The sequence below is a fragment of the Schistocerca gregaria genome, chromosome 1 (genome assembly GCF_023897955.1).
Source record: "Schistocerca gregaria isolate iqSchGreg1 chromosome 1, iqSchGreg1.2, whole genome shotgun sequence".
In the NCBI taxonomy this organism is placed as follows: domain Eukaryota; kingdom Metazoa; phylum Arthropoda; class Insecta; order Orthoptera; family Acrididae; genus Schistocerca; species Schistocerca gregaria.
The window spans coordinates 171,904,619-171,917,234 of record NC_064920.1 but is presented as its reverse complement, the minus strand read 5'-3'; the positions used below and the strand labels follow the sequence as shown (position 1 = coordinate 171,917,234).

The 12,616-nt window shown below is 42.1% G+C and overlaps 1 protein-coding gene across 1 annotated transcript in view; it reads right to left on the bottom strand.

Annotated features, from left to right (window-relative positions):
* Window positions 1–827: 827 nt before the first annotated feature.
* Window positions 828–12,616, bottom strand: part of LOC126285041 (uncharacterized) — a 28,350-nt gene continuing 16,561 nt past the window's right edge. Inside the window, exons 2-3 of the mRNA XM_049984366.1 lie at window positions 11,128–11,192; window positions 828–1,372 (exon numbers count right to left, since the gene is read on the bottom strand). Of these exons, the coding sequence (XP_049840323.1) occupies window positions 1,078–1,372; window positions 11,128–11,192 (360 nt within the window). The 3' untranslated portion in view covers window positions 828–1,077. The remainder of the gene's footprint in view (window positions 1,373–11,127; window positions 11,193–12,616) is intronic.

Sequence of the window (12,616 nt, the reverse complement as noted above, 5' to 3'; positions counted from 1 at the left end):
TGCAAGCACATAGTTATTGACATTAATTTCATTGCTACAAATTGACATTCCAACTAAGCAAGAACAGACTATTCCTGTTTACTTCACAGGTCGAGTTCACCCGATTTAGCTCTTCACTCTACACATTTCTTTTAACTGAAAATTTTTTATTGACACTTGTTGAAGTTTAAAATGACATAAATCCCACGAGGGTCCAGATGGTTGAAATGGCTCTGAGCGCTATGGGACTCAACTTCTGAGGTCACCAGTCCCCTAGAACTGAGAACTACTTAAACCTAACTAACCTAAGGACTATACACAACACCCAGCCATCACGAGGCAGAGAAAATCCCTGGCCCCGCCGGGAATCGAACCCGGGAACACGGGCGCCACGTGGTGATCAGAGTGCTAATTCGACTTACTTCTATATTACAACTCACCAGCAAACATTATTCATTGTACATTAACTAGGTTGGCAATTTCTTACCAAGTGTACAGTACTTCGTTTGCTTTCGAAACAAACCTGGTATCTCACGTCGTACCACAACGTGGATTGGAATAAGTAAGAGTATTCAAGCATCATTTTCACAATCTTACTTTTTCCTGAGTGGGCAATTTACTAAAGTGACTGATTTACATATTAGTTATTAGCAACATATCATTAATGATAGTATCATTTACTAGTACAGAAATAAACTTCAGTTGTGGAGTACTGAGTTAAGAATTAGAATTCCCCGCGTGGTAAACATAGGATAGAGATAAGGAAAATAGGGACCTTAAATTACAAATTTCAACACTTTTGTAGCTGAACTATTTTAATAGATCCACGAGAGTACAAAGGTACATGCAAATATTTTGAAACACGCACACACACATGTGCACACATCCACTGATCGTCTGCACTGCCCCTCCCCACTTCGGCACACATCGACGCCTACGTAATAAACAACAGTCTTTCCATTTCCCTCCAAGAAGGAGATCGTTGTCACTGCAGAAGCTCTTGTCTCTGTATACAGAGAAAAGGCTACTCAAGCTCAGAGCCGACCTGAACTCAGATCGATGGTGACTGTAACCAGAATTACAATCTTCAGTAATCCTCTAAGACCGACGCACCAGTGAGGCGCAAGTCCTCCTCAGAACGTAGATGACCAGGAAAATGAAGAGTGCCACCAGGGTAGGCAGGTACGGCCTCCTCTGCAGACCGTCCAGCAGCGGGTGCCTTCCGGAAGCCTTGCCGCCGCCCCCACCTGCCGCCGCCGCCCGCCGCCTCCACGCCTCCGCCACCCTGGGGTGTTTGAGGAGCTCCGCCCTCAGCATCGACATGTGCCTGGCCTGCCAGCTCCGCCTCTGCCGCCGGCGTGGGCGCCACACACGCGCGGGATGCTCCTCCCACCTGCGGGACAGAAACACGCAGCTCAGCGAAGGCTCTCACAAAAATCACCTGCAGTTTTTTCACCCTTTAGGAAAGTGTCTCCCGTCGCCACACAGGCGCCCACGAGTCAGCACTTCAGTCTTCCCAACGCAGAACCTGTAGCACTTTACTGCTGCTGTTTCCAGGGCTTACGATTTTCTAAGCCCTTCCGGTGGGCGTTGCTTTAAATTTTTCGAGTAGCCTCTACACCATTTTAGTAAGAACTGCTTGGAGTGGGTCAGCTGTTTCATGTCTAGAAAGAGCGGGAGGAAATCACGTTGGCTGAGTCGAGAGCGCAAATCAGTGCACCGAGGTTTGCTAATATTGAGGCAGAAGGTCTCAAGGACTCTCTGGTGTGTGTCCTGCCTCACTCATTGCTGGAGAGTGTATTATTTGTTTGAGACATTGCTGGGAAAGCATCTGGTGATCATTCACAAACATAGTCTGGGACAGTGCCGATTATGTAACATGAAGCAGAAACATTTTGTTTTTCTGGAAGCAGAGGGACAAATCTGTTCTTCACTGTGGAGCTTTAGACATTCCGAAGTGCTCGCTTACGACTGCACTTGTGGTCAACCGTATGCTCTTGGCAAGTGTGTAAAAAAGATTGTCTTGATTCGTGAACGGACTCTGTACTTAAGTAAATTCGAATGTAGGAGTTTTCCGATGCAACCAGATGTCCTCTGTTTAGTTAATTTCATATCTGCAGATCACACACTGTTTTCATGCCGACCACAGCCTTCTGAAGATCTATGTGGCTGACTTCCGCTCCACTCGACTGTTTATAATGATATACGCACAACGGATTGAGGAATAAGGAACTGTAACAATAAATGTATTATTCAGTTCCACGAGATTGTTCTCTCTGTTCTCAGCGTCACCGAAGGTGGAGCATTTTTCTAGCAAAGAGGCTACACAGTATGAACATTTTAAGTGTTCCTGTCGTCAAAATGGGCGGGGGGGGGGGGGGGGCGCAATTTCTGCATCGTGTCAGTCTTAAACTTCGACTAAGGAGGGGGCTTAACTGAATATTGAAATTGTGCAGATTCCATTTTGCTGTTTCCTTCATTTCTTTGTAATAAATATCTCGATGCAATCCTACTACTCGTCTTTAAATAGTCTTCAACTCACTGATCCTGAGTAGATTATTTAAGAACACTAACCAGTTAGTATCACTTAAATAATTTTTGTGTAACATCGGAGGTGGTTCATCCGTAGCAGGGTTAATCAGATCGCACCATCAAAATTACAAAATCACCACCTACCCAGGGTTACAGTGTCATCTGATTTAGCAATACTCTCTACTTCACTTGAAAAACAAATCACCAAACTCACTTATATTTCATGCATCCAAATATGGTATCTCCTTAACCAATGACCAGGAAGAGCGATCATATCCAAGCACTTGTCGCAGCTTAGGCACAAGTACTAATTAAAGACGCTAAATATAAGCGAAAATATGTCATCACTGGAGCTAACGAAAATACGAGTTTGAAAAAAAAGAAGAGAAGAGAAGGAAATGTATAAAAGGTTATATGAAATAAGAATGCTGCTATAGCCGTTTCTGTCAGGTTGACTGGTGATGTTGGCTTCCTTCAGTTACCTTGGTGTTCTTGCCAATGATACTGTATAGAGAGACATGTTGGATGTTGGGTGGAAAATAAATAAAGCACCTGAGGTGGACGACGTAGCTGTGCGTGGCCATTTTCCTAAATTTGATCGCTTACCTTCCGGCATTGCTAGATCTGAACAGCCATTCACTGACATTCTTAGACATTAAATTATGAGTCGAGTAAAGCCAGGAGAGGCTGCTGATGAAGAAACTGAAGATGCGAACACAGCAGGGCTGTAGAACAGGCAAGATGACGATGGAAAAGATGCTGAACAAGATGAACAAGAAGAAGAAAAACGTGATATTTAAATGGTGGTAGTGATGATCCTGTTGCTATAGTCTCTAAAAGAAACAAAACAAATGAAACATGGAATTTATATAAAGCACTGGCAGCAGAGACATTGTGTGCCACTTGATATGTCTGTATTATGTTGAAAGATTGTATATTTAGTTTTAATAGGTTATTTTTCAGAAATAAATCTTGTCATGGAAGATACTGCTCTTTGGAAAGTGTAAGACTTTCGCGTGTTTGCTTCACGTTTAACAGATAAGCAACCACCTCGATCTAATGCACAGTTACAATGTTCGGAATATTCTTCCTGTGGTTACAGAACATCGAATCGTCGATGAAAGCCTGCTTTTAATAAGTACAACACACCGTCGTTCTGCCAAAAGTTGTGCGAATGTCTACTGTGTTTGTGGCTTCCATTGGAATGTAAATAACTAAGGAAAATTTTCTGTAGGCTGTCACCGACCGCTACAACTTAACAATGATTGTGTAGCTACTGTCCAGTTAACGTTATTGATCTACATTCCTATATCGATGACTCCTTTGTTGACAGATTCCTAGCAAGTTGGTACGTGGAACAAAATTTACGTTTCACCGAATAATTTGATACGTTTTTTCGTGGGGCCGTATTTACTAACCACTCACAATTATTTCCATCTCGATTTTTTTATGTGCCGCTGATGGTCTCCATAACGTGTGGAAACTGTGCAGCTTGACTGAGCGATCTGGTTGTTTTCAGGAATGTTGTAGATTCCATGCATCTGCTGCCAAGTCAGCACTTAAGCAGGCGCAGGATGTTCTATCCTCTGGGCAATCAGAAAATAAATCTTACACCTTTCCTGTCCAAGTTTCTACCTGACAATAAACATATAATTACGTTTCACAAGGAAACGCGTGTCCTGCGCATCAACATACGGGGACTCTGTCATCAAAGAACCCGTAGGCACCATCGGAATGTGGAAAAATATTAAATCGAGGGCGGCTACACTCTTAGTGGTGAATGGAAGCGGGTTCTCTACTTTGAGAGACTGCGGAGAAATTCGCCCATTTACTTTCGTTCCAGCGGGCACCTCTGGTATTAAGGACATCGTCACAATCTCTGGCAGCATAGCGACACGGAATTGCTCCTGGCCAAGCGGAGAGAGATCCTCGCCCAGAGTTCAAGTTTTTATTCAAATCTAACGCTGCAAAAATACCGAAAATATTTTACCTAGAACTTGCTGAAAAGTGTTGCCTCCGAAATTTTTACTCTGTTCTCAGTATCGGTTCAGATATTATATATCATACATATTATTGGGACGAGTTTCCCTTCTATTGTTAGAAGGCTCCACATTATAACGTTGTAACATGGCGGTGTGGAACGTAACTACGTCGGTGCGTGAGAAATAACGTACTGTAATCAAATTTCGAATTTGAATATTTGTTCACATATGGAGCATCCTCTGCTTCAAGGTGAGAGACCACACATGAGCGCTGAGACATCTGCAACCATCCGACGCATGGGGCTCACTGTCAACAATCATCCTCCACACATTCCAGACCTGGCCCCAGCCGATTTTCATCTGTTTCCAAAACTTAAAGAACACTATGGCGCGCTTCACTTTGATATTGATGAAGCGGTATAAGTGTAGGAGAAGCTGTGGTTCCGTCAACGAAGTCAAACATTCTACAATTACGCTATCAACAAACAGGTCGCTCGATGGAAGAAACCATCTACATCTACATCTACATCTACATCTACATCTACATCTACATCCATACTCCGCAAGCCACCTGACGGTGTGTGGCGGAGGGTACCCTGAGTACCTCTATCGGTTCTCCCTTCTATTCCAGTCTCGTATTGTACGTGGAAAGAAGGATTGTCGGTATGCTTCTGTGTGAGCTCTAATCTCTCTGATTTTATCCTCATGGTCTCTTCGCGAGATATACGTAGGAGGGAGCAATATACTGCTTGACTCTTCGGTGAAGGTATGTTCTCGAAACTTTAACAGAAGCCCGTACCGGGCTACTGAGCGTCTCTCCTGCAGAGTCTTCCACTGGAGTTTATCTATCATCTCCGTAACGCTTTCGCGATTACTAAATGATCCTGTAACGAAGGGCGCTGCTCTCCGTTGGATCTTCTCTATCTCTTCTATCAACCCTATCTGGTGCGGATCCCACACTGCTGAGCAGTATTCAAGCAGTGGGCGAACAAGCGTACTGTAACCTACTTCCTTTGTTGTCGGATTGCATTTTCTTAGGATTCTTCCAATGAATCTCAGTCTGGCATCTGCTTTACCGACGATCAACTTTATATGATCATTCCATTTTAAATCACTCCTAATGCGTACTCCCAGATAGTTTATGGAATTAACTGCTTCCAGTTGCTGACCTGCTATTTTGTAGCTAAATGATAAGGGACCTATCTTTCTATGTGACTATGTCGAGAAATAACTATACAGATATGAAGAATAAGGATGTAGAGTGTTACTATGTTTTATTCATAAACCTATAAGAATTTTCAAATAAAAAATAGGAGATTATACGTTTCCTCACATCCTCGTACAATGATCGCACTGCGGGAAACTTACTCCTTGCATTCCCGGAGACACTACTCAACACTAAGCCTCTGCACAGGACAAGAAATATGGCAGTCAGCAGTACTTGTTAAAACAGTGTCTCGGATAAAATAGTGTCCCGAGGAGCGTTTAGCAAGACAACATGAAGTAATTGCCAGGGCAGTCTCAAATAAGGAAAAGAGAACTTCTTTTTATTTTTATTTATTTTTATTTTCTTTTGAACTGCCGCCGCCTCCAAGTCCAATTACCGAAGCTTGCTTGCGTAGTTATGCTCAGCTCGGCAGTAGTCTGTTCGAAGCATGCTAAAGAGAGTGTTCTCCTCACCATTACGTGCCTGGATGGCTGAAGAAAAGTAACAGCGTAAATACCTTGACCGCTTGCAGTTAGTGTCCTAAATTAAAATCTGGGCTTATTCATTGCGTGCCATAATCTGGACATGAGACATAACGAAGGTCTGCCTATAGAGGGGGGGGGGGGGGGGAGTTGGGTTCGGCAACCCCTCCCGTGGCGCTATTCGAAAGGAGTAGTCTGTGAACCGACACAAAATTCCAGCCATTACATAAAATACCAGCCATTCCCTTATGATGTAGAACATAAACACGAAGCCAGACTGCGCTTGCGCACATTGCGACCACCAGCACTGTACATCTGATGCTATGGAAACGCAGACTCCCTGAATGGCTTCCAGTTGAATGTTTCCACCTTGTTAGCGAGCAACACACAAGAAAAATTGTAGGCATCAAGCAAAGAGAGTTACCAAACTTTAACGCCATACCACGATTTCCCAAATATTAGTCCCAGGGAATAATTTGAGTTTTCACTCTTTTTCTTTTCTTTTTTTTTTCAAGAAAGCAGCTAGGTCGCTGAATAAATCAAGTTTACGTCAGGCGTCTGTCGTTTGCTTAGAGTTTCAGGCACCATGATACGTTCAGTGGAAACCTGCTGGGGCTAAAGGTACAGTGTTATTGATCGATCTTAAGGGGTCAAATTGGAAGACGTAATCATCATGTACTATCGTTCCACAAGATAATAAACCGACTGAGATGAGGCAGTCGTTAAAGAACTGGACTGTTATTCTCAACTGGGGGAAGGAGAGTCGGAGGAAAAGGAGTGGGATGACGTTCAAACCAACGTCCGGGCACCTTCTTTCAGTCTCATTAACTGAGTTGTAGCGAATATTGCGGCGGTTTCTCCGAACAGATCCCGGCCGTATACCCTTCCCATACGTCTCCAACCCTAATTAGTGTTCTATCCTAATAAATGACCTTGTCGTCGACAAGACGTTGAAGTGCAATCTGACTAATCCATTACAAATGTTGGGTTCCAATAGTAAAAGAAAACGCCCATACTAGTTTTTTGGCTGTATTTCTAAATCTCATTGAAATACACAGACATATTATACATTTTATTCCTGTAATGAACCGCGTAGTGGACATATAATGTTACTGCTAAACTCCAACGAAGTTCTCGACCCTTTCAGAACAGGGCCAACGGTAAAAACTGTAGCAGCTACGTGTTGCTTTACTCTGTAACGCCTGTCGCTGAGAGGGCTCTCTGTTACTGTAAGGTCAGAAATTTACTTCTACTTTCTGCCGCCTAACATCCTCCACCAGTTTTCTAAACATTTTTGCACTAGGATGCTAGTCTGCAATCACCAGCTGTCTACTTGCTGGAACTCGTGGTTTTGGTCGCAGATAGCTTAGAAAAATACTTTTGGCAACGTTCCGGCACAGCAGCGGCAAACAGAACACTAAATGAAAGCTCGTGCGTAATAAGATCTGCAGAGAACTAGTTATACGTTAGTTGACGTTACTTAATAACAGGAAATTAAAGAGTCATTTAATACCTTGTCATCAAAATGATTGGACTTCTGTTACGAAATTAGAAAATTACAAATGGGGGATGTACCTGACGAAATTTTTAGGGAGTCACCGACAATGAAATGCCTAGAAACAATTAAATATAAAAGTTGGAAACTGGACAGGATATTGTTGAGTGGCCCACCAAACCAATCAGAAGACCGATCACTCCCCAAGACAAGAAAGTGTGAGTATGTGTAGGTTTTGAGAAATACTCTACTCCCCGTCTAGCACCTATTTATTGTTGCTCACTAGATCAATGAACCGCTCCAAACGATTAGATAATGGAGGTCATTACTGCTTTGAAGAAGTGTTGTTGAAATGATGCTGTTAACTGTAGGCATGCAACCATATTTTTAATCTGTGGTTGATATGTGGGATTCATTTTTTGCTTGCGTACCTTGGCTGTTTCAGGAAACTGAGTATCTTCTCTGTAGGAAGAAATACAGGCCTCACGAACAGCCATCTTGTGGAAATATGTTCGATGTGTTCACCCATGAAATTCGAAAATTAATAAGCCTCGGTGATGGCACCCAACTTAAGCGGAAGCCATTCTCATGTTTACCCTTATCCAATATCATCTAGGAAAATAACCCATGACCTTACAAAATTTCCATTGTTTCGCCTCTACCCTGTCCTGCAATAAAAGTTTGATGTAATACATTTATTTTGAAACAATAGCATTCACTTTATGGGTGCTGTTGTCTTTTTTTTGAAATTACGAAACTTACTCTTGGATGAGTAAGGCTCTTCCAAGCGTGAAAAAGTGTTCCAATGTACAAGAAGGTCACCTACGAATGGGCAAATATTCTGTACGCATTGAAAAGTGTTGCAATAGAGAAAAACTTGTCTGTGCTGTATTTAACAGCCTTTGTGTTACGCCCTTACTCTGCTACACTCCAATATATCAGTAACTGAAATCAGATTAAAAAGTAGCCTTATCAAAAAACTATTTAATCTCAAAACAATTTTGAAACAGAAGTTATTGGCAACTAACACAAATTTCCGTCTTCAAGACACAGAAATTAGTTAAGACATTACATACATTAAGTTCATTTGCAAGGACCTCGTGTTGCATGAGAGATGCAGTTCCGTTTTGAGGCATAAGACAGTGCAGGACTGACGACGCATGGCTTAACTGCCGTCACCATAAATCTCTGTGACTGAAGAATTAACAGAATCATCCAAATTGCTGTAAGATATTACACAGCACCGAAATATGTAGAACTCGTAGGACTCACAAGCGCTGAATAAAAAATGCACAATGTAATCTCTCGTAACAACGAAAACAGTAGAAAATGTCAGAAACTGCTTGTGGCATTCACTAACGCGTTCCTTCGTGTTATTCTAAAATAGATCTCTAGATTGAAACACCAATCAGAAAACCTGGTTTGTTCGTAGGTACGCTATCATCAAGGCACAACAAACACTCTTTCCCCTATGGAAAAGTTGCTATGCTAGAAAATTACAGCACAGCACAGAAATAAAAATTATACTTGCACGTAAAAATGCGCAAGTAACCTTTAGTGTTTCATTACGCAATTGGCGAAGAAGAAAAAGTGGTTCAAATGGCTCTGAGCACTATGGGACTTAACATCGATGGTCATCAGTCCCCTAAAACTTAGAACTACTTAAACCTAAGTAGCCTAAGGACATCACACAACACCCAGCCATCACCAGGCAGAGAAAATTCCAGACCCCGCCGGGAATCCGGGCGTGGGAAGCGAGAACGCTACCGCACGACCACGAGATGCGGGCGGCGAAGAACAGTAAAATAGTAAAAAAAAAAAAAAAAATAGAACCTGAAGTGGGGTGACCACCTGAAACTAGTAGTAGGAACAGCAGCTTCCTGGGTAAGAGTCACTGGAAGAATCCTAATGATATTTGTTTTCACCCCTGTGAAGAAGTAGATCAGAGAACCTCTGGCCACCAATTCTTGACCAGCAATCTTCAGTGAAGAATTCTCACGATTTAAAGTTAACAGAGAGACGAAAGGAAATCAAATGAAGAGCGGAACATATCATCGCGACTCCGATTAGATTTTGCGAACACGCAACGCGTTGTGCATTTCCGACCGATTTACTACAAATTTCTGTGAGTTTACGTTCCAAGAATATCTAGGTAATATACAGTATGTCTTCCTCTCTCATACATTTCATAAAATGATGATTTTCGCCTTGTTCCTGTCTTCAACCCTCTGGCTGAAGGTGGAAAGACGTCAATCTTCCCCGAATTAATCGTTTTAGCAGTGAATATGAGCTGCTTCTGGCATCAGACTTTTGCCCTTTCACTACCTCGTACTGGAATTTCTTCTGCTTTCCCTCCAATTGCGTGAGTGTCATAATAAATGTCTCTCTTATCAATAAAGTGGTTCCTCTGATGGACAAATGAGACATACGGGAGCTACTTCGGAGGCTTGTAGAATGTTACTCCCAGGCCGATCGAATAAGAAAAATGGACACGAGAGTGATATTCAAAGTACCCTCCGCCACACAGCGGCAAATGCCCTGGCAAATGTGGAGGTACATGTAGGATATATTCGCCTATCTAAGTCTAGATAACGGATCCACTATAAAGCCATAAAAAACCCGTGTTTGCCTTGGGGGTCGTATTTGTGTTTTTCACAGGGTTCTTACCCACATATCCAATGAAAAGGACGAACTGCCACCCTGTTCTACTAGCGAGACGATCCTCAAGATGACAAGAGTAATTATGACCATACTGAAGGCACATCATTTCTCTCCATACACGGGACTTCCCACTGGCTACAAAAATATTTCCTTTATCTAATTACTTTCAGTGCTCCTGTTTAGAAGGCACGTGAGCAACAGTGTAGCGGACACCAGATTTATTTGACATACGTACGTTAAAGCGAAAAAACAGGACACGAAAGTGCATTCAACTAACTGTACAGTGTGTACATTTAGCAGTAAGCGCAGAGTGCGGCAGTTTCCAGTAGTAGACAATTATTCGAAAATGTTATTGATAAGCTACGATAAATTTGGGAGGCACTTATCATCAGTAATAATGCCTGCCTTAAATGCAAGCTTAATATTTCCATGTTGACGTATTTATTACTTTAGAACTTCAGAATCAACAATGTAAACTTGTAAATAGATAGGAATTATAAAAATTCGAAACATATGTATGTCATAGACTTAACACCGCACTTAAAAAATGGAGAAACTGCTGACCACGTAGAGCATAGAAGCGAACTCAGTTTCAAACTACAGTAAGTCATTATTTGTACTACGTACTACCTAATAATACATTAATGAGTGCTTATAATTTATACAAACACATCGTGGCAAGTCAGTCCCATTTCACACCAAAATGTTTAAATCTCTAAAGCCGGTACGCATATACCAATCACCAGACAAATAAGTAACCCGATTCAACAAATTGAGGTTCTCACTTACTGTGGATTCTGGTTGCAGCATGGTGTCTTCTCGTGAATTTTCGTCAGCGACAGCACACACATAACCTGAAAATCGTAACAGAAATATTAGTTACCAAACAACGCTCACCAGTAGATTTTCAGAATACATGTATAGATATTATTCATGATAAATTAAACATTGCCGTTTCCTAAAGAAGACGACTGACCAGTTCCGTTCATACTAAGTACTGTATGGTAGCTGTAGCTTTCAAAACAGGTGGAAAATGTAGGATAATATACGATATTTATGGAAAACTTACTAGTAGTAACAACGCTGTACACTGTACATGGTGTAGCACTTGGTCATTCTTACATACAGTACACGCCTGCTCACTGTGACCGAACCACATTTTTGTAGCCTTTAGTGCTATGTAACATACATTTACAACTCGCTTATGGTTAGTAATAACCATTTACACTGGAAGATCCCCAAAAAGTGTATCCCTGTGGCAGGGATTTCAGAGTCGCTATAGTGTAATTTTTGACACCTCCAGGTAGACGATTATGTTAACAAGCAGTTAGCACGATAACGCTTATTCATAACTATTGTTGCGTATGCAAACACAAACACGATAGAGTGTGAGTCTCGGCGCTAAATTCAAATTCGTGAAGAGTGGGAATCTATGTTGCTTTATTTCCGAAAATCATTTCAAACTAACGAAGGGAAAGTGCCTCAAAATAGATCCCTACTTTCTCCACCATTTTTCCCCGGCTGAAATTCTACTCCATCTCCAATTACTTTACTAATTTTCAAGACCCATCAATGGCATACACCTCAAACGATTCCATTCCCTTTTTTTTTACCTTTTTCTCGCAGTCCCAGATTCCGTACCATACACTGCTGTGCGCAAATGTACGTTCTCAGACACGACTTTCTCAAATTATGGCCGATGTTTAATACAGAAGTCTTAAGGCTTTCGTGACAGCTTGTTGACAAACTGCCTGTTGGGTTCTGTCTCGGTTTCTTCGGCCGACGTATATTTGACGAATTTCCTGACGTTTCGCCAGTACGAGTGGCTGCATTGTCTAAGTTTCACCCTCCATTGTGGTGGACAGGACCGCACCTGGTGCACCAACGTCCAATGGCTATTACGGAGTCATTAACGCTGCTATTCTCCCCTTGCTACCTACAACAGCCGTTCGCTGCAGCACAGGAAATCAGGATCTGTTTTCCTTGAAGCTTACTTTTTTCTTTGTGAAGCTGTTGTCATGCTTGTGTACTTCTATAGCTTCCCTGGACAAGCTGGTGTGATAGTTCCTCTCTACAAAAAGACTTTCCGTGTCGGGGTATTTCACTTTGTGGTCGGTCTTACACATTGAGTGCTCCACCACGGTCATTTTCTCTACCTGTCTCAACCTGCTATATTGGTTATGTTTGGTGATCCTATTCTGCAAGTGATTCATCACCCAGTCATTCCGACACAGACTTTTCCGCATGTACATGGTATGCGTTACATTCCCGACAGTGC